Below are 24,790 nucleotides of genomic sequence, written 5' to 3' on the forward strand. Positions count from 1 at the left end.
ACATTATTCTGTTTTTAATTAATTGTGTAGCATAGAACTTAGATTAAGAGGAAACTTATTTCAGGTAGAAAGTCGAAGAAACAAAGATTATTCAGAAATTCTATGAGAGACCAGCTGGCGTCGATATTGTTGGTTTGGCTCTCGGAGAAAGCGTTGTATCTGATGTGTTGTGGGTAAGACACATATGTACATGTAATAAAAGTGAAATTCACGATAGATCGGAGAAGTAACGCGAGGTCTATGTTAATTTAGTCGGATCCCTTTAATATGAAAACCGGAGGAAAATATGACTATGCTGAAGAATATAAAATAAAAGCTGAATGACTCGTACGACACCAGCAGTAGAACTCAATTTAATATGGAGACCAATAAATGAAGAAATGTACGTACGGCGACGTTTGCTTCTTTCTCTCTTACGTTTATTATCGACATTTAATCAGCCATAAGAGAATGTATTTTACTGGAATTATTAATTGTTGCATTTATATGTCTCATTTTTATGTAACTATTTCTAATTACAGGGTCAATTATGTAGAAGAATTGTCGAAGCGCAAGAGTAAAAATAATAATGATGCAGTAAATAGTACGAATAATGATAAAGGATCATATTGCTTTCCAGAGGAAACAGCATTGTGCGCAATACTAGCTGCAATTTAAGCGAGAAAATTTGAGGAGTGATTTTGGTCTAGCAGCAAGAATGTTGGGTGAATTACCTTGTTACAATATACATATTTATGATTGTACCATTAAGATATTCTTTTTTACATATTAGTACTGTAAGAATTTGTAACTACCAAATGTCTATTAAAAAATTCAAAAGAAATCTATCAAATATTAAAAAAATATTTTTTAATTGAATCTCCAATAGCATTAATGTGATTAATGAATTATAGAGTATTTTCGAACAAACTGAATCTTGTCGTAGCTCGAGGGAAGAAAATAAAACATGACTGAGTTATTCAAACAGCCAAAGTACAATAAATTATGCAAGCGATAACAAGATGGCATCTAGACAGCGTTTGATGGACATAAAGGAAAGAAAGGAAGAGATGGAGGCAGTTTCTTCCAAAATTTTTGATAATGAAAATATTCTGAGAGAAGATTAAGGTAATTAATTTTTTGTTTAATTTCTTTTTTATTATCTTATTAAATTACATAAGATTGTTAACATAATTTTTTTTTCAGCACAAAATCGTCACATTTTTTTCAATTAAAACGAAGAAGAAGACTAATATGGCCTATAATACTGAGTATTCTATTTTTCTTTCTCCTCTTTCAAGTGATTTGTGGTAACGAACCACGTAGTAATTCTTGCTTGTCAAAATCAGCGATTAAACAAACTAATCGACTATGTTATCAAGAGATACCGTCAGATGAAGAAAGCGACTTCTCACTCTGTTATTTTCATCTGTTAAATGTTGTCACTTTGCAACCGTAAGTTGCAAATGCGATTGAGATTTCTCGGTCCATTGTTAGTTGGTATCAGCAACTATCATCTCGTAATCATTATTCTATATGCATGATAGAAAAGGTGCAATCGCGTACTCAATGCCAATGTAATTAATCGCTGTATTGAAACTGATTTCTTCCATTCGATATTTTAATTTTGGATAATAGGTTTGATTATCAGGATATACCACTTCTACACTTTCAGCTGTATACTTTGTCTTGCGTTACTGACTGAATGCACAAACTAGAGTATTTACTGCTATCTTTCTCTACAGGTTATTTACAATTTGTAATAATTTATAACAGATATTTTATGTGTTAATTATAGCATCTTATTATTAAAACATCTATTTTAAGTATTTTTTTGTAAATAAATATATACAGATTAAAATTAAACAATATAAATCCATGTACCTTTGTAAGATTAGTTACTGTTCAAGAAAAGAATCAAGGAACAAATACAATATATTACGATAATTTTAATTTTATTCGCATATATTGAAAGGCATCCATTAAATATGTGCATTCCAGAAGCTTTACTCTGGAACTTTTAACAATAAAATAGTCTTGCTTGCTAATTGTTTGCTTATTGTTATTTTTGGTTGTAAATATTCAAATTTTCTAAAATAAAGTGAATAAATATATAAAGAAGAAAACAATAAAAAATTTGATTTCCAATAGCTTAAGCAATAAAATGTCCTATTTTACTGTTTTAGATAAATAATTTTTAAATGAATAAGTGGATGTAAAAACTTTTACACAAATATTTATTAGAGTACTGTAATAAAATACTTATTAGTTTTATTAGTCCAGTAAAAAATTTTATTTAAGGATTGGTTCATGCTTACGCTCAGTCAATTATTATAGACAAATTTTCTAAATTATTTTATTCATATACAAGGTATATGAATAAATGGATCATTTACTTTTTTCTGTGTATAAATTATAGAGTTAACAATTATTATTATAAAACAAATATATTTTATTATAATAATTGTTTTCAGATATGGTCTTAAATGCTACCATAATTATGAAATACCGAGTTCATGTTGACGAAGCCAGCAAGAAGGAAGTAAAGTATATTCTAATCCAATACGATCGTACTCTCTTTGCTGACCCAAGGAGGTGCAAGCCAAAGAAATTTGGTGGTTCAGGTGCCAGAGCACGATACCAGAAATCTTATCGTTAATTATACAAGGTTTACATTTTATTCATATTTTTTAATTGGTAGTAATGCAGCATTATGTTAACTATTATTAAAAATTAATACGTAAATACATATATATATTATATTAATATATTTAGAATATTATTGTTTCAATAAATAAAGAAGTAATCAATATTAATAGAAGAACAAATTGATGCTGATAGCACTATAAATAGCGTTCTTTTCAAATGCACTCTATTATATATAATATATCATTACGATCTATATATATATATATATATCTAGCGGTATTTTACATCGAATTTAGCAGATTATTTTTTTTAGGAGTTGGCAACACTGAAGTGCATGCCGCTTATGCGCCACCAGCGACTTCCTTTCCGTTCTTTCCTGTTCTTTTCAGACCGTGTTTCTTGGTTATCAAGATGCAGAAGGTGAGTTTCGTAGCGTTCTCGCGATCAAGATTACGTTGACATAAATGGAACCGAGTACTGAACTAATTGTAATTTTTTTTTCCAGAAACAAAAGGAACCGATTCACTCCGTGCAGGTCTTCGGACGCAAGGTAAACTGAAGATTGTTGAGAGGTTAAGTTCGCGCGTGGCGTGGACGCACAGCGTATCTGATGTGAATTTTCTCGTTACAGAAAAGCGCGACCGCAGTTGCATACTGCAAACGCGGCCGTGGAAATCTCCGCGTCAACGGTCGGCCGCTGGAGCTGGTGGAACCCCGTGTGTTGCAGTACAAATTGCAGGAGCCTATTCTACTGCTAGGGAAAGTGAGTAACTTGATAAGATAGAAAACTAATAGTGAGATTGATCTTGAAATCGATTGGAAAAGACAGTGGGACGATGCAGTGTAAATTGTTACACGAATTTGTGTATCTGTGGCTCATATCATGATGTCTATTTATTCCGAACATGATGGTTTATGATTAGGAATGGATTCTGAAAATGATCTCTCCTTCGAGTTCTCACGAGCACGATCAAGATACAGTTTTAGATTAAATGTTTCTGTTGTGTTTCAGGAAAAGTTCTCTGGAGTTGATATTAGAGTGAGGGTGAGTGGTGGTGGTCACGTGGCACAGATCTATGCAATTCGACAAGCTATTTCTAAAGCTCTTGTTGCTTATTATCAAAAATGTAAGTGTAATTTATGACAGACTGTTGAAGATTTTAGTAGATAATTTGTAATAATATAATTGTCATTTCAGATGTTGACGAAGCCAGCAAGAAGGAAGTAAAGGATATTCTAATCCAATACGATCGTACTCTCCTTGTTGCTGACCCAAGGAGGTGCGAGCCAAAGAAATTTGGTGGTCCAGGTGCCAGAGCACGATACCAGAAATCTTATCGTTAATTATACAAGGTTTACATCTTATTCATATTACTGAATAAAAAAACTATGTATAAAATCTATATGCATTGTATCCTTTGCCCATTTTAATATTAAATATATTTCTCTTGTTTTACATAGGAGTGTTCTACTAACTAAAGAGCTTTTCTTTTTTTAAATATTTTTTAATTAACATGGAATGATCATTGTAGATGTTTATAAAATTCAATGTTTTTTTATCCCGCTTTTTAATTAAAAAAAAAAATAAATTTTTAAAAGAAAGTAAAATCTATCTCAAAATGAAGATTAACACTTATAAACTCCTGTTTGGTAACTGACATGGGTGAGGAAAAAAAAACATTTTAATAACATGTTCAGGTTATGATAAAAAATGCTCTCAAAATCCAATCAGTTTTCAAAAAATATAATCATAATTTTATTTTGATACTTAAATAAATCAACTAATTCTCATTGCTATATGTAGTACAGTTGTTATAAATTATACAATATTATAATATAACAGATTAACCTTTTTTAAAAAAACAAATTATTAATTATCAAATGTCAAGAAAAGGTTTTAAATAAAATATTAAAGCAAATAAAATACGTTATAAATTAAATAGATACAACCAAAACAACACAAATTTCACCAAATTATACACATAAATTATTTCACATAACTCTAAGAATTTTTAAGTATATTGACATGCACAATTTATATACGATGTAAGTATTACAAATAACTTTCTCAAATGTAGCTCCCTCTTTATTTATTATGATGATTCATATTCACAACAAGTCTTAATTTTGTTCCTTCTGATACAATCTGACAAAAATAATATTGTTAAAAGTATTTTAAATACTCATTTCTATTTATATATTATTTACATATTTATCTAATCTTATTAAATTGAAGAAAAATATAAGTCAAATATATAAATTTTATTACCTCAACTTCTCCATCATTCAAAGATTTGATTTTTAATTTTATTTTATTTGTGACTAGCTTTTTCTGGTTAATTTTATTTGAACTTTCTGATAGGGGCTAAAATAGAAAAATTAATATTTTAATAACAAAAATAAATCTGAAATTGTATTAAATTTAAATCAAATGCTTTGTGTATAGACATCACTTCCTTTTCAAGGCAGGATTATTCTACAATTACCTCTATATCAGAATCATCTTCAGAATCACATTTGATTGAATTGATTAAAGCTCCATTATTTGTTTCTTTCATAAATTTTTTTTCCATTTTTTTATTAATTTGAATATCATATTCACAATTCAGATCCATATCATCTAATGCTTTTTCAATATCGTTTGTATCACAATGTTTGTTTTCAATACCTCTGGTCCTTTTTCTTATGTTTTTTACAGAAGCTATTTTTTGAGTAGACATATCAATGATATTTAACTTTAATTTTCCATCTGGTTTATGACCCAGGTTCTTTAAACCAATTATTAAAGTTTCCTTCAATTTTTCATAGGATGGTCTCGTATTAAATTTCATACTAGTTAATATATTCATGAATTTGTAGAGAGCTTGTGGAGTAGATCCATGAAAACACTTATCCAGGAAACTGTTCATATTACTGAAAGCCTTTTGCTTTTCTTTTTGAACGATAGCTGGCTCAAGTAACTTTTCCCATGGTAAAAAACCGCATAACCACATAATCATATTATAACACAAACTTTCAATATCACCACGACGTGTTGGTACTAAAAAACAAAGAATACATGTAAAATATAGAGATTATTTATATTTACATTCAAAGAAAATTGCGCTAAGTATTAGAATTACTAATTTCCATTGAAAATTCTGATTTTTACCTCCCATATGAGCGTCTCTGCTCATGTATTGTAAAGTGCCATTGTGTGCTTTCTTTGGGTCAACTTTTAATTCAGTGCTTGATGTAGAGCGAGAAGCTAAACCAAAATTGACTAAGTAGACTTGATCATAAGAATTCCAATCCAATAACAAATTTTCTCCTTTAATATCAGCATGTACATAATTTTTGTAATGAATGTATTCCAATATATCTATCTAAAATTTAAAATAATATCAGTTATCTTTCATCAAAACAACCATTATTTATTGCAAGTAATTTTATTGTAATTATCTTACTATTTGTAAAGCTAGTTTATACACGATGTATTCTGGAAAATGTCTATTATAATTCTCCACAAATATTTTCCACAAATTTTCTCTGTATCGATCCATTATTAAAAAACGATATCTTGTATTTTCATGCTCAATAATTCCAGAACCAATATATCTAGGGATTCCGAGCGCAGTAAGTTTCCTTTTTTTCTGCCAGTTATCAACTGAAATTATAAGATATTATAACATGTTTATTTTTCAAAAATTTTGTCATAAAATTCGATATACGCTATCTGTTGTAAAAAAATATAGAATTAGTAATAAAAAATATTAAAAATAAATTTTAGTTTAAACTTACTTTCACATGACTTACAGTTCCACATATGAAAAGTTATTTCTGCAAATAACTGACCATGTCCATGTGGTTCCTAAAATAAGTTTTAAAAACGTTAAAACTTATAAGTTAAGAAAAAAACAAGCAAAAAAGAAAATATAATATTTACAATTTTTATAACATTAGGATAATCTTTATAATCCATGGGAATTGTTCCAAAACATGGTGTGGCTGTAATCAATAAATAATCAATTAATTACAGTATATAGTAATTAAAGTATTTAAAAATAAAAGTCAACACGATGATATTAAAATGTAAAAAATTTAGTTTTTTTATGATTCTGACATTAATATGTAATTTATAAAAGCATTTCAACCTGTTCACTTGATTGTTTTTTATTTTTAATAGTTTATACATAGTATTTATCTTTATTATTTAAAATTTAAAATAAGTAATGTTTTTAAATAAAATTTATATTTTATAAAAGACAATACAACTTAACATAAGATAAAATCTAGAGGTTAACATATTTTTTAGATCCAAATTACAAAAAATGTAGTGAGTCTTTAGCTTTTTGTTGTATGTTATAAACCATGTTTTTCTTTTTTTTCAACCAAACAATAACAGTTTTCAGTACTTTAACTGTAATTTCTATTCTAGAGATTAGAGGTGCTGTCAATTCGATGCTACAAATATTTTGAAACATTTGAGTCACCAATCAGATAAATTAAATTTAATTAATCGGTAAAATTTAAAAAATTTTACTGATTAATCAAATTTAATTTATCAATCAAAGGAGTTACAAAATATTTATAACTTGATCGTGCCTTATATTTACAGAAATAAGACTGCATATAAAACTTGTGGAAAAATACACTATTTACTTGTTTATTTTTACTTTATGTTACTGCATAACTGGAAACTTACGTTTCCAAGTACTTTGCAACATAATATGTAGTCGTAATTATAATATGTAATGCAATAGCAGTGTAATAGAATTCACTTCGCATACCGGAATAAATCTCCACGAAATCGCCGACGCTGACTGATTTGCCAAGGATCCATGTATTCTTCGTCAAATGCTCCTTGAAAATCTTTCCAGCGGGTATTTGATAACCCACTTTCTTTGGCGCTTTTTTTGCTTTCGTTGCCATTACGTCGTCGAATCTTCAAAGAAACAATTGCAATGAACTGGACGCGTCACGTAATAAGTTCTCTTCGAGAAAAAATTACGTGCCTATGCTCGAGAACGCAGTAATTCCAAATGGAAAACGCGACTTCTTCGAAGGATAGGACTGAAGAAGAGGGGCGTACGCGCTCAGCGTCGTGCTGAGTGGTTCCTCTTCTGTAAACATCAACTTCTTCGAGAAACCCGCGCGTCTTTTGTCAACATCGCGGTATCGCATTCGCAATATCACTATCGTGTGTTATTAGAAGCCAGTCATAAGTATATCCTTCACATAAACAATATTGTTAGGCAATATTCCCTGAAATACACGGAACGGATGACTCTTGAAGCTAATCGGAAAATCATTGGAACGATGCAAATTATTATGTTAATAATTTATTTACTCTTAATTATTCGTGCTGTAATATCCGCTTATTCCGAACATGATAGTTTATGACTGGCAGTACTTAGATTCTAAAAATATCTCAATTTCTTTTGAGCGCAATTAAGCGAGATATGCTTTTCCTTTGTGTTACAGGAAAAGTTCACCAGAATTGATATCGGAGCGAAGATAAATGACGGTGATCAAGTCCTCATTATAATTGATATCAAAAAGTATAAATGTAAATTTAACGACGATCAATATATGTGATAATTTCTATAATATTATTAATATACGCAAAATTTTAATTTTATTTATATTTATATTGATTACAAAACAATTAATACATTTAAAAAATATGTATATGCTGTTCTTTTTTGCCCACTTCACATAATTGTAAATATATTTGTTTTTTCTATATTTTTCCTTTGTTTTATATGTATTTTATGTATATTTATTTAAAAAATTTATCAAGCTTTCACAATTCTTTTCTTCAAAGAGGTTTTTTACATGACACATGAAGTAATCTTTAGGCATTCAGTTTTTTAATATTTATTATTTTTTAAAAAACAACAATTATTTCTTTTTAAATTTGTATTCCTGTACTTAAATTTGTATATCCATTTTATAGAGAGAAAAGAAACAAGTTTTGATTAAAATTTAACAGATAAGAACACAATTTATGTAGATTAGATACATTTCGTAAAAAATTTCTGATTAATGTTCATTATCTATATTTTATTTACGTATTGACGTAACTTATTTTTGTTCATTTCACATGAGTATTCTCTTGCCAAGTAGAGTCATATTGTGAGAGCCAGCAAGATAGGTTAAACTGTCAGAGCGTGTCAAACTATCACCGTTTGGCTAAAGTTTTCAAGGAGAATCTATTTCAAAATGAAGACACGGTTTAACACTTACGATCTTGTATGTTCAGTAACTGAACTACAAAGGTGAGAGAAAAAGAAAATTGATTTTGATAATGTTTTAAGGTTATGATCAAAATGTACCATTTCTCAAAATATAATATACATCCAGTTTCAAATATACAATCCATTTCCACAAAGAATACACAACCATAATTTTATTTTATTTCAATATACTGAAATCAGTTGCAGTTAGTTTTTATTGCTAAACATACGCTGATATAAATTATACAGTAGTATACAATAATGTAATAGGTTAACACATAGGTTTCCCAAATTGTTGTATAAACTGTATTATATTTATCTGAAAATTTTTAGACTCATTGGCATGCGTGTTAATCAAATATATGACATAGACCACCGTACATATCTCATACGTTTTCAACGTAGCGAAGAAAAATGTGTACTTTTGCTGGAATCTGGTAACAGAATTCATACCACAAATTTTGAGTGGCCAAAGAATATTGCCCCTTCTGGTTTCTCCATGAAGGTATTTGCTAAATAATAAGTTCTAAAATAGTTCTGCTAGAAACAATAAATATGTGGAACATATACTTTGGAATACATATAATTTCACAGATGCGTAAACATCTTAAGAACAAGAGATTAGAGAGTCTAATGCAAGTCGGTACGGATCGAATAATAAAATTACAATTTGGAACCGGTGAAGCTGCTTACCATATAATTTTAGAGGTGTACGATCGTGGTAATATAATCCTTACTGATTATGAAATGGTAATTTTAAATGTGTTAAGGCCTCACACAGAAGGAGATAAGATTAGGTAAATGTACGAAATGTGTCTACAACATGAAACACATATGTCATTATATGTAAAATACTGATAAAATCATATAATATTTAGATTTGCAGTAAGAGAAAAATATCCATTAGACAGAGCTCATTCCACAACTATGCCACCTATAGATGTTATCCGTGAGCATATTCAGAAAGCTAAGGAGGGAGATAGTCTTAAAAAAGTGTTAAATCCTCTATTAGAATTTGGTTCGGCTGTGATTGATCATGTTCTGCTCAAAGCAGGATTCAATCTTGGTTGCAAAATTGGAAAAGATTTCAATGTCATTGAAGATATGTCAAAATTAACTCTAGCGCTCGACAATGCGAATAACATGATAAATCTTGCAAAGAAAAATGTATCAAAAGGATACATTCTACAGAAAAAAGAAACGAAAGTGACTCAGGATGGCAAGGAAGATTTTATATTTGCTAATATCGAATTTCATCCTTTCTTGTTTGAACAATACAATAATCAGCCATACAAAGAATTTGATTCTTTTGATGCCGCAGTAGATGAATATTTCTCTATGATGGAAGGACAAAAGATAGACTTGAAGGCATTACAGCAGGAAAGAGAGGCTTTGCAAAAATTAGAGAGAGTAAGAAAAGATCACAATCAGAGATTGATTACATTAGAAAAGACACAGGAATTAGATAAACAAAAAGCAGAATTGATCTCAAGGAATCAGGCTCTAGTGGATAATGCTATACTAGCCATACAAAGCGCCTTGGCAAATCAGATGTCTTGGCCGGATATTCAAGTTTTGTTAAAGGAAGCTCAAGCCAGGGGTGACTCAGTCGCTTCTGCTATAAAACAATTAAAATTAGAAACAAATCATATCGCTCTACTGTTGCACGATCCTTACGAAGATAGCGATGAGGAATCCGAGCTTAAACCAATGATTATTGACATAGATTTAGCCCATACAGCATTCAGTAACGCCAAGAAATATTACAGTCAAAAAAAGTCAGCCGCGAAGAAGCAGCAAAAGACGATAGAATCGCAGGGGAAAGCTTTGAAGTCGGCGGAAAAGAAAACAAAGCAAACGTTGAAAGAAGTGCAAACCATACATACTATTAATAAATTAAGGAAGACATACTGGTTTGAAAAATTTTATTGGTTTATTACATCCGAAAATTATTTAGGTATATTTCTCTTTTAGTAATTGTTTTTTTTTTTAATTATTAATTTTTTAATTTTTAATTTTAATGTGTATAAATATATAGTGATTGGAGGTAGAGATCAACAACAAAACGAGTTGATAGTGAAAAGATATTTAAAGGCTGGAGATTTGTATGTCCATGCCGATTTAACTGGTGCTAGTTCTGTCGTAATAAAAAATCCCAGTGGCAATCCTGTACCGCCAAAATCATTAGCAGAAGCAGGTACAATGGCTGTTGCATACAGGTACACAGTTATGTCAATTTTCATTTTTATTATAGCAGAACTATCAAATTTATACATTTATATATACATATTGTTTCGAAGTATTATCATTATATTATTATATAATGATAATATTATAAATATATATTATAAATAATCATGGTACATATAATCATTATTATATATAATCATGTTGATATTGTGTTTATAGCATAGCGTGGGATTCGAAAGTAATAGCTAGTGCATGGTGGGTGCATCATGATCAAGTATCCAAGAGTGCACCTACTGGAGAATATCTTACTACTGGATCCTTCATGATACGTGGGAAAAAAAACTATCTGACACAAAGTCAATTAATTATGGGATTAGGCATCATGTTTCGTCTGGAGGACAGTTCTATAGAACGACATAAGGATGAGAGGAGAGTGAAAACAATAGATGAGGAAAGTGAAAAAGCAGATTCGATAATTGAAGATGATAAGGAAATAGAATTGGAAGGCGATTCAGATGAAGGTAAATGATATAATGAATCATGTAATAATTCAATATATCATTTAATTATTTTTAAATATTTTTTAAATTACTTTTTAATTATTAATATATTGATATAATTTTCAAATTCGTAATTTTTAATATTAGATGAAAATCTAGAGAACAAAAGCACATTAAATCCAATTCAGGAGGAGGATCCAGAGAAATCAGAATTTCATAATGATAGTGCTAAGAAAGATGTTCATGAAGAAGACGAAGAAGACACAAAATATCAATTTCCTGATACACAAATTAAAATTGATCTTTCAGGCCCAACGTAAGTTAATGTAACTTTTTATTATAACTGAAATTGAATGATACATATAATTTTGCATCAAACAGGGTAAAACTACATGTTGATAATAATCAGCCCTTAATACAATTCCAAGAGGACACGAAAGAAAATGTAATTTACTTAGGAGATGATAAGCCTGTTATAATAAATACATCAAAAGAGAAACATACAAAAACAAAACAAAAAATTAAAAATTCAAAAGAACCGGAAACAGAAAAAATCGAAAAAAATGATAATGAAAGTGATAACAAAAAAGGAGATCAACCAGTATTAAAACGAGGACAAAAGGGGAAATTAAAGAAAATGAAAGAAAAGTATAAGGATCAGGATGAGGAAGATAGAAGACTTTCGATGCTTGTTTTACAGGTTTTGCTTTTTTCTACCTTTTGATTTTTTATACTGTTTGAGTATTTGCTCTCTAAACTTATTTTTTTTCTCTAACACCTGCATTTATTCAGTCGGCAGGTGCAGCCAAGGAAGACAAAAGAAAAAATAGAGCTAAAGATTCATCAGGTCCAAAACAAGGAAAGAAAAAAACAAATCCAAAACCAAACATTCCACCACAATCCACGCACATGATGGATAATGTTGATGACGAAGACACGGGTCCAATTCCTGAAGTCGATATGCTCGATCAATTAACAGGAAAACCTTTTTCAGAAGATGAATTATTATTTGCTGTTCCTGTGGTGGCACCTTATAATACATTACAAAATTACAAGTAAGTAGTTGAATAAAACTCTTAATAAAACATTTATAAATTTCAATATTTATTTTAGGTTCAAGGTAAAATTGACACCTGGTATTGGAAAAAGAGGCAAAGCTGCCAAAACAGCTATAGCTGTATTTCTCCGAGACAAAGAAATTTCTTCACGTGAAAAAGACCTATTAAAAGCAATTAAAGATGAGACAATAGCTAGGAATATACCTGGAAAAGTGAAAATAAGCGCCCCTCAAATTCAAAAATTAAAAAAATAATTGTCTGAAAATGTTTTTTTCTTTTTCAATTCAAATAATTGCTGGTACTTTATTTACTTGCAATGTGTGAAATCTACTTGTTTAGAAACTTGTGCATTTTCTTTTAATTACGTACTTGCATATAAATATTAATTGACAAAAATATATTTTTAAAATAAAATATTTACAATTAGTAATAATTATCATAAACGTTCAAATCCAAAGACCCATTTGGATATAGTCAGTGGATATGTATAATATGTAAATATGCACAATCTTTTTAAGGCAGTTTAATTTTATAATCATTCAATTATATTTTAAAACTTTATTGCCTGGAAACATGCAGAAAAATGTTTGATATCTTATGTGTTCAATAAATTAAATTGAAACCCCCTAAACTGTTTTTTCTATGATGCTATTATAATCTACGAAATTAAAGAGCCTGTTATACAATGAAACATTTTATTATTTATTATCACGGTATTTTAAGTGCTCTGTATTTCGGCACATACAAAAATAAACATGGTTCAACAATGTGCATTCAACATTTTATTTTATTAAAAAATATGAAGTATAACGTAAAAAGTACCAGAAATAGTTTTTATAACTACTTATAACAATGTTGTTTCGAATTTTTTTACTTTTGGAAACTATTCACATATATACAAAATCTGAAATGTCGTCACTATCGTCATTATTGTCATGCTCAACATGTTGTAAATGATATTGTATTAGTGATTATTAGTATCAAATGCATTAGAGGCCATGTACAAAAGCGTGTAATGTATAAATGCAAGTTATATAATGTTTTGTAGTACAAATACCACAATAATTGTACTTTACTATAATTTTCTTTATGAAACTATTTCTAGTCGAATATATCTTCGTCTGACAGACTTTCATTCTTGGATATTACTTTATTGGACTGTAACCTACTTGTGGTTACTTTATTTCTCCCAGCTGGTCTTGACTTTGTTCCTTTTGATACAATCTAAAAATATATGACTTTTCTATTTATATATTATTTAAATATTTATCTAATTATTTATACAAAATTAAAGAAAAATACAAGTTAAATATCTAAATTTTATTACCTCAGTTTCAGAAGTAGTTTCTGAATCGTCTAAAGATTTGATCTTTCGTTTTACTTTGCTTGTGATTAGCTTTTTTTGTCGCGTTTTATTTAAACGTTTTCGTAACGGCTGGAATGGTAGAAATAAATTTAATATCAATAACAAAAATAATTTTGAAACAGTTTAAATTAAACTTGAAAAAAGATTTGTATACATAGACACTCCTTTTTCAGATAGGTTACTCTATAATTACCTCTATATCAGAATTATCTTCAGTATCTACGACTGAATCGACTGAAGCTTTTTTTCTATGTGATGGAATTGTATTCTTCACTGTTGTACTTACTCTTTCAGTAGAGTCTGTTTTTTTTGCTTTTTTAAGAATTTGAATATCATATTCATCATCAGAATCCATTTCATTTAATGCTTTTTGAATATCCTTTAGATTACCACGCTTCTTGTCAATTACAATACCTACGGTACTTTTTCTTGAGTCTTTTATAGAACTCGGAACATCTACATCTTTCTTTCGGGGACTCTTTCTCACTCCATTTATCTTCTTCATTTCTTGCGGTTTCTTTATTTTTTTCGGAGTATCTTTAGGAATGATTTGTTTAGTTGATACAATGCTGTTTAATTTTAATTTTCCATCTGGTTTATGACCCAAGTTCTTTAAACCAGTTATTAAAGTTTCCTTCAATTTGTCGTAAGATGGTATCTCATTAAATTTCATACTGGCTAATAAAACCATGAATTTGTGGACAGCCTGTGGAGCAGATCCTTGAAAACACTTATTCAGAAAATTATCTATATTATTGAAAGCTTTTTCTTTTTCTTTCTGAACGGTAGATGGATCAAGTAACTTTTCCCACGGTAAAGAACCACATAACCACATAATCATATTATAACTCAAAACTTCAATATCACCACGACGTGTTGGTACTAAAAAACAAAAAGTATATTTAAAACATAAACATTATTTTTTACATGCAAAATTAATAGATTGCATCAAGTATCAGAATTACTAATTTCTATTAAAAATCTGATTTTTACCTCCCATGTGAGCATCTCTACTCGTGTATTGTAAAGTGCCATTGTGCGCCTTCTTTGGGTCAACTTTTAATTCAGTGCTGGATGTAATGCGAGAAGCTAAACCAAAATCGACTAAATAGACTTGATCATAAGATTTCCAGTCTAATAACAAATTTTCTCCTTTAATATCAGCGTGTACATAGTTTTTATGATGAATGTATTCCAATATATCTATCTAAAATTTAAAATAACATATTAATTATCTTTGATCAAAGCAACCATTATTTTTTTACGAATTTAATTAAACTATCTTACTATTTGTAAAGTTAATTTATATACAATGTGTTCTGGAAACTGTCTGTTTTCCTCAAATATTTTCCATAAATTTTGTCCATATCGATCTATTACTAAAAATCGATATTTTGTATTTTTATATTCATGACTACCAGAAGCAATATATCTAGGAATTCCGAGTGTAGTAAGTTTCTTCTTTTTCTGCCATGTAGCAACTAAAAAATGCAGAAACATATTAAAGAGGTAATGAAACATTTAAAACATAAATTCTATTTCAAACTTACTTTCATCAGATTTACAGTTTCTCATGTAAAAATGCATTTCTACAAATAATGGGCCATTTCCATGTGGTTCCTAAAAAAGAAAATGTTTAAAAATTGAAATAAAAGTTGAAAAAAAATAACAAGAATAAAAAGAAGTAATATTTACAATTTTTATGACATTAGGATAATCTTTGTTGTCTTTGGGAACTTTTCCAGTATACGGTGCAGCTGTAATAAATCAATAATTAATCGATTATACAGATTAATAATTAAAATATAAAAAACACAGCATAAGGAGCAGATGAGGCAAGCTGGTTGAAACATGCTGTTATAAACTGTATATTAATCCAGTAACATATATACAAATAAATGATAACCTTTAATTAAACTATCCTTATCATAAGACAACTACATTATGATGGTATTGCTAGTTTTAATTTTTAATTTTTGAATTTAATAATTCTTTAATAGTTTAAAATATTTAAAAAATATTTAATAACTATTAAACTAGTGCAACTCAAAAATTATACAACAATTATAAAATAAAAAAGTACCTATTTTTTAGACCCAATACAATAAGTGTCGTCTTCAGCCTTTTACTTTAAATTCTAAACTTTAACATCAATTTGTTTTAAGTTTTAATCTTACAGTATAGATTTGATCAGCTTGCTTCAAGATTACAGAAATATTAAAAATTTTGACTGAAATCTTTTGTTGAAAAAAAAAAGTTTAGAACAAAAGGATAGGTTTATTGCATCTATTGTAGACCAGATTTGACAGATATAACTATACGTATAAAACTTGTGTTGAAAAAAACATTGATATTTATGTTACTTTTTCTCACATTACTATGTTACATTTTCGAACACTTTGCCATTGTTTACAAGATATAGGCGCAACAGTCCGTATTCAAAACTTGCTTATATCAAGATGTTAGTGTGATCTTTTGTCATGTCTAATGAATTATCTTATGTCTAGTCTAATGAACAATAAAAGTAAAAAAGCACACTAACATTTTTGTAACATTTCTTCTGAATATGACCCAATGTAATCATAATATAATGCGACATAGAATTTCATATACCCGAATAAACCTCCCCAAAACCGCCGACGCCAATTGACTCGCCGAGGATCCATTCGCCCTTCGATATGTCTCTGAGAATCTCTCCTGCCCGTATCGGCTCGGGCATTTGATAACCTCCTTTCTTTTTTGGTGCTCTTTTCGGCGGTTTCGCTGCCATCGCGTCGTCGAAAATGTAGACCTCTAAAGAAATCAAGATTTGCGGTGAACTCGACGCGTCACGTGATAGAATCGTCGTCAGGATCAGGAACAGCCGAGTATAACGAGTGCGAAAAACAATTGTAATGTTACGCGCCAACACTCTTCCTGGAAAGAGACCGCCACCGTTATGCCATGTGACGACAGGCAACCGCCTGAAAACGGCGAATTTAAATGCCTCGTAGCGTTAGGTGTTTTCATCCATCAGCGCCTCTATGTGCACAAAATGTGCACATTGAACTATGTAGTCAAATATCTATGAATCCCATAGGTAATGTGCATGACTTTTTGGGTCTCTTCTATGCTATGTCCACGTTTATTTGATTCTGTTTCATACTATACCGTAAATTTTATAATTATATGCATTAATATTTTAAATGTTTTATGCAAATGTGCATAATCGCGTTCTATAAATGTACAATACCACATATACATAATATAAATTTAATTAATTGATTTGATAAAAATTCACTCACCGATTGCTGTCGCTGCTCCTGCTGCTGATGCTGCTGCTGCTACTGCTACATTCCTTTTCCGGAATACCGAGTCGCTCCATGGATGCCGCTTTCTGCTGACATCATCCTGCTATTCTCGAACCGCACATTAATAACGATCGCCCGATACTTTATTCGGCACTCCCGATATTGCGGATAATATATCACACACACGAGTAGAACGTACCGCACGCGAGAATTTCACTTGGCGCGACCGTTATATTTGAGAAAATACGTGAGAGTACAACGAACGGAGACAAATTTTCGTTTCGAGAATTTTCTATTTCGTATGTTCGCCCGACGATTAGTAGCACTTCACTTAATTGGCACTCGCGATATTCTACTGAACGTATCCCTTTCGAGCAAAACGCGCACGCGAACACTTCACTCGAAACCGAAGACAAACGCACGATGCCGCGCTTTACACATGAATACGACCTTTGTTACGTACCATCTCACATGGCTCGCAACGACACTCTCGACAGTCTCAACATCGTAGTTGGGCACAGTTCGAATTCTGAATACGCGAGACACACGCGAAACACGCACGGAGTCAACGAAACGTTCGACTACGTCTGACCAGCGCTGGAGCACGAAGAAACATGGCTGCCGGCACGGCAGCGGCGGACGTGACCGTTGGTAGGTACACTCGGCGGTACTCGGCGCTAGTCGGCGCGACTCGGCGGCCGACTTGCCGAGTCGCGCCGACTAGCGCCGAGTACCGCCGAGTGTACCTACCAACGGTCACGTCCGCCGCTGCCGTGCCGGCAGCCATGTTTCTTCGTGCTCCAGCGCTGGTCAGACGTAGTCGAACGTTTCGTTGACTCCGTGCGTGTTTCGCGTGTGTCTCGCGTATTCAGAATTCGAATTGTGCCCAACTACGATGTTGAGACTGTCGAGAGTGCCGTCGCGAGACATGAGATCGCATGTATTCTCACGAGCCGTACTCTCACGTATTTTCTCAAATATAACGGTCGCGCCAAGTAAAATTCTCGCGCGCGGTTTACGTTTTACTCGTGTGTGATATTATCCGTAATATCGGGAGTGCCGAATAAAGTATGTGTGTGTGTGTAGCAAGTGCGAATTTTCGTGAGAAGTGTCGATTAAAATGACGAACGATCAGCAAAACGTATCAGTTGCCACGGTTCTTCGCAGCAAGCAATGCCGTTTCATCGATCGCAATCGACACAACGTGATTCGAAGCCGATCCAGTTTCGGTGAGTACAAATTCTGATTTATATGCGTGCGAAAATGATTCCCATATTCTCTTATAAAAACGGGAAATGGTTAACTTTTCCGGAAACGCTGTGTGAATTTGAAGAACTTCGATTTTCGTTTATCGTTGCACAAAACAGGACTGAGGAAAAACGATATCTTTTGACCATCAATGCCAATCACTTTTTAAAAAGGAAAGCTAATCCTTTCTGTTTACTATATAATATTTACTCAATATTTCAAAATCGAAAAATTGCCCGAGACTTAAAATCTTCAATGATATTTACAGAGAGAAAGATATTCAGAATTACTTACGTATATCATCGTAATTATAGTTTGCACAGTGCAAGAAATATCTTTCAGGATTACCAGAGTAAAAGTAAAAATACACATACATATGATGTGTTTGTATATTTATTAATATAATATAGAATTAATATAATATAGAATCATGTCGTAAAGTCTAATTATTATCATGATTATTACGAAAAAGAAAGCAATACTTTTTCTCTTTATGTACAATTTTTTACACATACATTGATTACTTGATTCATATATACTTACAATTTCACCAGCTATTTCTTTGACTACATAATGTGCAAAACATTTTCCATCATTCGTAATGAATGAGAGAAATATAGATATAGAAGGCATAAATCAAAAAATGTGTGCAAACACATTTTTAATTATATCCTTAAGATTTTGTTCACTTTTAATGTAATGTTCTCAATCTTAATTAAACATACATACATGCATACGTTTGTAGTCACAGAATTAACATAAAAATAATTTCTATAAAGATATTGAACGTTACAATATATACGTTCAAAATAGTAAATGGTAACATATGCTTGCCTCAAAAGCAATATAAAAATATTGATATTTTTTGATATTACCTTGTGTACATACAGTCTGTAATTACATATTCTCTTATGGAAATTTCAATTACTTATTTTGAATATTAAGAACATTGTTAGTGCTTTTAATACTCAAAATAAATAATTAATCACTGGTTAATTTCATATTACCAGTATTAAATCTCTGTATGTAGTAACCATCTAGAAATTAATGCTTATATCTATATGATTTATATACGATCACGTATCAAATATTTGGAATGTTACAGATATTTCAAGTTATACATAAAATGTCACAGTGGAATGTTTACTTAAATAAAATAAGAACATAGCGTTTTGTAGTTAACATATTTATGTGTATATAAGGCAGTCATTAAGTTCTTTAAAAGATTTCAAGAGATAATTCACGCTAATTCAGGATGGAAACTTCATATAATCATATGTCCAAAGCCACCAGTAAGAGCCCGTTGTTCCTCCCCCAAAACTAATACAACCCTAATCATAGGAATATAGGAATGATTAAATAAATATTTAATTCATCAATAATGTACGATCAGTATAAATTATAACAGTCACCTCGTATCACCAGCACCTGCTGCATAAAGTCATCTATTAAGAAACAAAATTGTAATAGCCGTACAACCACCATCACCATTTTGAGCCTGCATCTCCATCATTTGATCCATTTGTCTATACGCTAATTTTATAGCGCCTGTAACTAGATCTCTGCCCTTTATCAGTTCATGCTCATCTTCATTCAACAGCATATTGCCTGGTATGGCCAGTAACCTTTCCTGTTTTTTTTACAAATGCAGTTTATTAATATAAATTAATATATATCATACACATTAAAAATTATCTCTGGTAATAATTTTTCAAAAATAATACATACTAGGATTATTCTATATAGATGTAATCTCACTGTAAGAGCCACTTGGTACCCTGCATGTCTATCAAACATTGAAAACCTGACATAAGGCAGTGTAACATTAATGTCCGACAATTTTAAATCTCCACGCATTGCCAAAGCTTGATCCTCATTCCATGTGCTTTTCCCAGTGTTTATACACTCTGCATAGCCAGCACACCATGGCAAATGGCTAAGATCTTTTGGAACTATTATAGGCCTTACTCTGTGATCTGTACTTATCTATTTAACAGCCATTTAGAACAAATGTTACCATTACAATAGTATTGTCAACATTTAAAATATATGTAAATTAATTTACTGTATCATTTATACAAGAATCTCTGGAAATACCTGCGTCTCTTCGTTTGTTAAACCTAAAAAACTTGGATCACTATAAGGTTTATTTTCTATTTCCACTTCCACATAATTGTAAAATTTACAGGTATAGCATGAAACAGAACCAAATAAACATAGCATAGAAGAGACTCAAAAAGTTGTCATGCACATTACCTACGGGATTCGTAGATATTTGACTACGTAGTTTAATGTGCACATTTTGTGCACATAGAGGCGCTGATGGATGAAAACACCTAAAACGGCGCCATAACCGCGCTCTCATAGGTGCAAGGTGCAGCCAATCGACAAGCGCTGAAGTATCTAGACGCTCGATAATCCCTTCTATTTTTTTACGAAATTCTTACTGTATTTTCGCGTAAATAATACTGCGATGTTTCGACGAATGTAAAAAAAAATCGCGCAAATTCTGAAATTCTTCTCATCAAGATAATTCCCGTTTTTCGGAGAACGTGAGATCACGTTGCCTACCATGACGGATCGTTGCTCGAAGTTGGCTGCGTGTGCGCGCGTCCGGGTGAGGACGAAGACGGACCGGCATTCCGGAATCATCCGGAATATGTCAGCCGGCTCTTGAGAAGGTTCGATATCAACGCGATAACGCGAAAGGGAATCATGATCACGGGTATCACGGTGTTTCACGGTACAAAAGCGATTCTTATAAGACAATACGGGGCGAGCGAGTAGATCGTTAAGAATTGCGCAGGGAATTGCGCGCGCGCGCGCGTGCCCCACCGGTTTGTTAAGTTACCTCTATCATTTTTTAAGTTTCCCCTTTTCTACTTTTCCCTTTAAATGGAAGAAACCGTGCTCGACTCGCCGAAATCGCAATCAGGGGAAAACAATTGCGCTAACGAGCCGAACGTTGACGCGATTTACAGCAACAATGACGTGGAACATCACGGGGAGTGTACGCCGCAGCAGTCCGAGAGATGCATCAACAATTCCATTTTTAATACCATTTCCAAGATTGTTAATCCCACCACAAAGGTAAGCTCCTCTTTCTATTCCTGAAAGGCACGGATTCCCTTAGCTAGGCGACTCTCGGAAAGGCCCTATACAAAACTTTAGATTTTGCATTGAAAGCTAATGCTCATTCCTAATGTTTTTATAACATGTAATGAAAGCTGATGCTAATGCCTGATGTCTTATATAACACGTAATTTATACATAACAATGTATGCAATTTTTAAAAGTGAACAAAAATGTTTTGGCATAAAATTGCCTTTGATGTTTTTTGATGCCTGAAAGCATCAATTTTCTTAATTTTTATGACTGTTTTTATTGCATTTAAATCTGGATATACTAAACTATTATGTACATTAACTCTCTAAATGATCTATTGTCTATTGACATGATCTATTGTCTTTTTTTCAAATATAATCTTTTGCTGGTTCTTTTTAATTATATGATTTAAATTAAATTTAAAGAAATCATATAGTTAAATAATGTTTTTAAGAAATCAAATAAATAAATGTTAAGTTGCTTAATTAACATGTATATGTTTGTACTGCTGATTAAGGATGATAAAATAAGGTAAGACAATTGTATAGTATGTATAAATACAGTATGTATACTTTATATTATAATGTAACTTAACTAATTTTATAAAGAAACATGCTGTAATTAATATATTTAATATTCTTTTTTTAGGTACCAGACATACAGGATTTTAAGATAGTAAAACCAATAAGCAGAGGAGCGTTTGGTAAAGTATTTTTAGGGTACAAGAAATCCAATCCCGAGCAGGTATATGCAATTAAAGTAATGAAGAAAAACGAGATGATAAATAAGAATATGGCGTCACAAGTGGTAATTGAGCGCAACGCATTAGCTCTGACCCATAGTCCGTATTGCGTGCATCTCTTTTATTCGCTGCAGTCTATCAGCAGCGTGTATCTAGTCATGGAGTACATGGTAGGTGGCGATCTCAAGAGTCTACTCAGCGTTTGCGGTTTCATGGAGGAGTCTATGGCAGCATTTTACACGGCAGAAGTCTGCTTGGCACTCGAATATCTTCACTCGCATGGTATCGTGCACAGAGATCTCAAACCAGACAACATGCTTCTCTCACGCGAAGGACATGTCAAGCTCACAGACTTTGGACTCAGTAAAATATCGTCCTTGCATAGGGATCTTGAAATATCAGATCTAGTGAATCCTATGACTCCCAGTCTTTGTACCAGGACACCTGGCCAGTTGCTCTCGTTGACGTCTCATCTATCCTTTGGTTCTGGTCAGAAATCTACTAACGAATCCAATTTCAGTGACAGGAGTACGCCGGCCATGAACTTACTCTCCGCGCTGCAGAGGAACTGCAATCGTAAATCTATAGAGCACATGTCACCGAATTCTGTTATATCCTCTATCGCATCCGGAGATTATTCTCGAATATCTGGCGTCACACCTTTTCAGTCGGCTGAAGATTTGCGTTTCGAGCAAAATCATGAGGAACAAATTACAGAAGAGGACGAGACCACCTTTGAAAAGCGTGAAAATGGTCTGGAAAGCTCTAGCAGCTATCACACTTGCGAGGCATTTTCTACGCAATCAAATAATCGTATCGATCAAAATATAAATGAGGAAGGGGAGGAAGAAAAGGACGAGTCTACGCTCGAGGCCGAACAGTCGCAACATCGGTCTCTTGTACATACTAGTCCAGTTAGCACTTGCACAAATTCCTTCGTAATTCGAGGATCAAAGAAAAGAAAGCGGGCCGGCGCGGATGCATCGACGGGGTTAACCTGCGAGATCGACGCGATAGGCCTGGACGTCGAGAAGACACCCAAGAGAAACAACCGTGACTCTATATTTCCTTATACGAGTCCGACGATCAACGTTGCTGCCACCAAAGCAGCGGATATCATTGCTGGTTCAGCGGAAAACGATGGGAACAGGACACCGAATCAGGACACCAATCAGAATGCTGGATCTACAGGTAGAGTAGCTTTCAGCACGCCAGTATCTTCCGCCAGGCAAAGAGATCGCAATGAGCAGCAGAAATATCAGGAGGAAGATGACGCGAGGACTTTAATCAAGACGAGATTTCGCCTACCACCATCCGCTTCACATGCCGCTCATGATCCGCACATGGATTCGGACAACGCGTCCGAGGGCCATCGGTCACCCCAGGGTATTTCGCCTATCAAGACCCCCGCGACTTCGGGCAATTGTTACACGCCTTATAGAACGCCAAAATCCGTAAGAAGGGGTGGTCAGACAGGAGCCAACAGATCGGATGATCGCATACTCGGCACGCCTGATTACCTCGCCCCGGAATTATTGCTTAAACAGGGTCATGGACCGGCCGTTGATTGGTGGGCACTAGGTGTTTGTCTGTATGAGTTTTGCACGGGCTTGCCTCCATTCAATGACGAAACGCCGCAAGCAGTGTTCGCGAACATTCTTGCGCGCGATGTTCCGTGGCCTGAGGATGAGGAGGCTCTGTCGTCGGCGGCGACCGATGCCATCGACGCGCTACTCACTTTAGATCAAGCTTCTCGGCCCACAGCAAAGGAAGTGCGCGCCATGTCTCTCTTCCACGACTTTCCCTGGGATGAGCCATCGAAAGCAATACCCCCTTTCATCCCGCAGCCGGACGATAAATATGATACGTGCTATTTTCAGGGTACGTTGCTCTGGTGTTACAATATCGTCGTCGTTTTAGGAACAGTACCATGTAATATAGAGATTAGAATTTCAAATGCCGTAAAACATAAGCTTTTATTATCAAAATATTTAAAAAATTGGAGAGATCTAAATAATTTTATCTTATTTTAATTTTAATATAAAGTTGCTAGAAAATGTGTGGAAGCATTGCCATAAAGCATTTAATATAAAGATTATTGCCTAATAAAATTTTGAATATTCTAAAACCTCTTAGTTTTTTATTGAAAAAAGTGTATGTCAATTATTTTTAATACTATATTTATACGCGATATTATTCTTTAAATATTACACATCATGATCATATTCGCGACTAACAGAATATTTTTTCTTCTTTTTAGCACGAAATACTATGCAACAATTGAATGTAAGTAATTGCGATACATAGTCTTCCGCGTATTGCATGCAGACGTGACAGAAACAGAAGCCTATAATGTCGAAATCGTTACTATATATAACTATTTTTTATATACTTGTGTATATGTATAGCAATATAAAATACAAAGTATTTTGTTACTACTTGTAA

The 24,790-nt window shown here is 32.4% G+C and overlaps 6 protein-coding genes across 7 annotated transcripts; 3 read left to right on the forward strand and 3 right to left on the reverse strand.

Annotated features, from left to right (window-relative positions):
• The first annotated feature begins 2,948 nt into the window (after nucleotides 1-2,948).
• LOC105840363 (40S ribosomal protein S16) lies at nucleotides 2,949-4,031 on the forward strand. The gene is made up of 5 exons (XM_012687278.2): nucleotides 2,949-3,048; nucleotides 3,134-3,178; nucleotides 3,260-3,391; nucleotides 3,641-3,755; nucleotides 3,827-4,031. The coding sequence occupies exons 1-5, from the start codon at nucleotides 3,040-3,042 to the stop codon at nucleotides 3,970-3,972; spliced, it is 447 nt and encodes a 148-aa protein (XP_012542732.1). The 5' UTR covers nucleotides 2,949-3,039; the 3' UTR covers nucleotides 3,973-4,031.
• A 325-nt stretch (nucleotides 4,032-4,356) lies between these two features.
• Nucleotides 4,357-8,286, reverse strand: LOC105840335 (serine/threonine-protein kinase VRK1). The gene is made up of 9 exons (XM_012687242.3): nucleotides 7,958-8,286; nucleotides 7,398-7,872; nucleotides 6,554-6,615; nucleotides 6,409-6,478; nucleotides 6,075-6,274; nucleotides 5,780-5,993; nucleotides 5,115-5,668; nucleotides 4,898-4,993; nucleotides 4,357-4,774 (listed from the first exon to the last, which is right to left on the reverse strand). The coding sequence occupies exons 2-9, from the start codon at nucleotides 7,537-7,539 to the stop codon at nucleotides 4,715-4,717; spliced, it is 1,398 nt and encodes a 465-aa protein (XP_012542696.2). The 5' UTR covers nucleotides 7,540-7,872; nucleotides 7,958-8,286; the 3' UTR covers nucleotides 4,357-4,714.
• A 412-nt stretch (nucleotides 8,287-8,698) lies between these two features.
• LOC105840342 (nuclear export mediator factor NEMF homolog) lies at nucleotides 8,699-13,367 on the forward strand. Its single transcript, XM_012687251.3, has 10 exons — nucleotides 8,699-8,888; nucleotides 9,180-9,351; nucleotides 9,441-9,643; nucleotides 9,725-10,803; nucleotides 10,885-11,065; nucleotides 11,256-11,557; nucleotides 11,684-11,852; nucleotides 11,918-12,236; nucleotides 12,329-12,591; nucleotides 12,650-13,367. Exons 1-10 carry the CDS (start codon nucleotides 8,833-8,835, stop codon nucleotides 12,846-12,848), a joined length of 2,943 nt encoding a protein of 980 aa, XP_012542705.2. The 5' UTR covers nucleotides 8,699-8,832; the 3' UTR covers nucleotides 12,849-13,367.
• On the reverse strand, nucleotides 13,277-17,009 carry LOC105840353 (serine/threonine-protein kinase VRK1-like). 2 transcript variants are annotated; one of them, XM_028193718.2, is made up of 8 exons: nucleotides 16,574-17,009; nucleotides 15,656-15,717; nucleotides 15,511-15,580; nucleotides 15,248-15,441; nucleotides 14,954-15,167; nucleotides 14,154-14,842; nucleotides 13,922-14,029; nucleotides 13,277-13,818 (listed from the first exon to the last, which is right to left on the reverse strand). In XM_028193718.2, the coding sequence occupies exons 1-8, from the start codon at nucleotides 16,728-16,730 to the stop codon at nucleotides 13,696-13,698; spliced, it is 1,617 nt and encodes a 538-aa protein (XP_028049519.2). In that variant the 5' UTR covers nucleotides 16,731-17,009; the 3' UTR covers nucleotides 13,277-13,695. The 2 variants fall into 2 exon arrangements, with proteins under 2 accessions (XP_028049519.2, XP_012542721.3); XM_012687267.3 differs by having other exon boundaries at nucleotides 16,503-16,631.
• A 1,866-nt stretch (nucleotides 17,010-18,875) lies between these two features.
• LOC114255354 lies at nucleotides 18,876-20,706 on the reverse strand. The gene is made up of 4 exons (XM_036292684.1): nucleotides 20,596-20,706; nucleotides 20,227-20,484; nucleotides 19,911-20,128; nucleotides 18,876-19,829 (listed from the first exon to the last, which is right to left on the reverse strand). Exons 2-3 carry the CDS (start codon nucleotides 20,353-20,355, stop codon nucleotides 19,940-19,942), a joined length of 318 nt encoding a protein of 105 aa, XP_036148577.1. The 5' UTR covers nucleotides 20,356-20,484; nucleotides 20,596-20,706; the 3' UTR covers nucleotides 18,876-19,829; nucleotides 19,911-19,939.
• A 225-nt stretch (nucleotides 20,707-20,931) lies between these two features.
• Nucleotides 20,932-24,790, forward strand: LOC105833533 (serine/threonine-protein kinase greatwall). The gene is made up of 3 exons (XM_012675339.3): nucleotides 20,932-21,588; nucleotides 22,252-24,226; nucleotides 24,606-24,790. The coding sequence occupies exons 1-3, from the start codon at nucleotides 21,394-21,396 to the stop codon at nucleotides 24,650-24,652; spliced, it is 2,217 nt and encodes a 738-aa protein (XP_012530793.2). The 5' UTR covers nucleotides 20,932-21,393; the 3' UTR covers nucleotides 24,653-24,790.

The sequence above is a fragment of the Monomorium pharaonis genome, chromosome 10 (genome assembly GCF_013373865.1).
Source record: "Monomorium pharaonis isolate MP-MQ-018 chromosome 10, ASM1337386v2, whole genome shotgun sequence".
Lineage (NCBI taxonomy): Eukaryota > Metazoa > Arthropoda > Insecta > Hymenoptera > Formicidae > Monomorium > Monomorium pharaonis.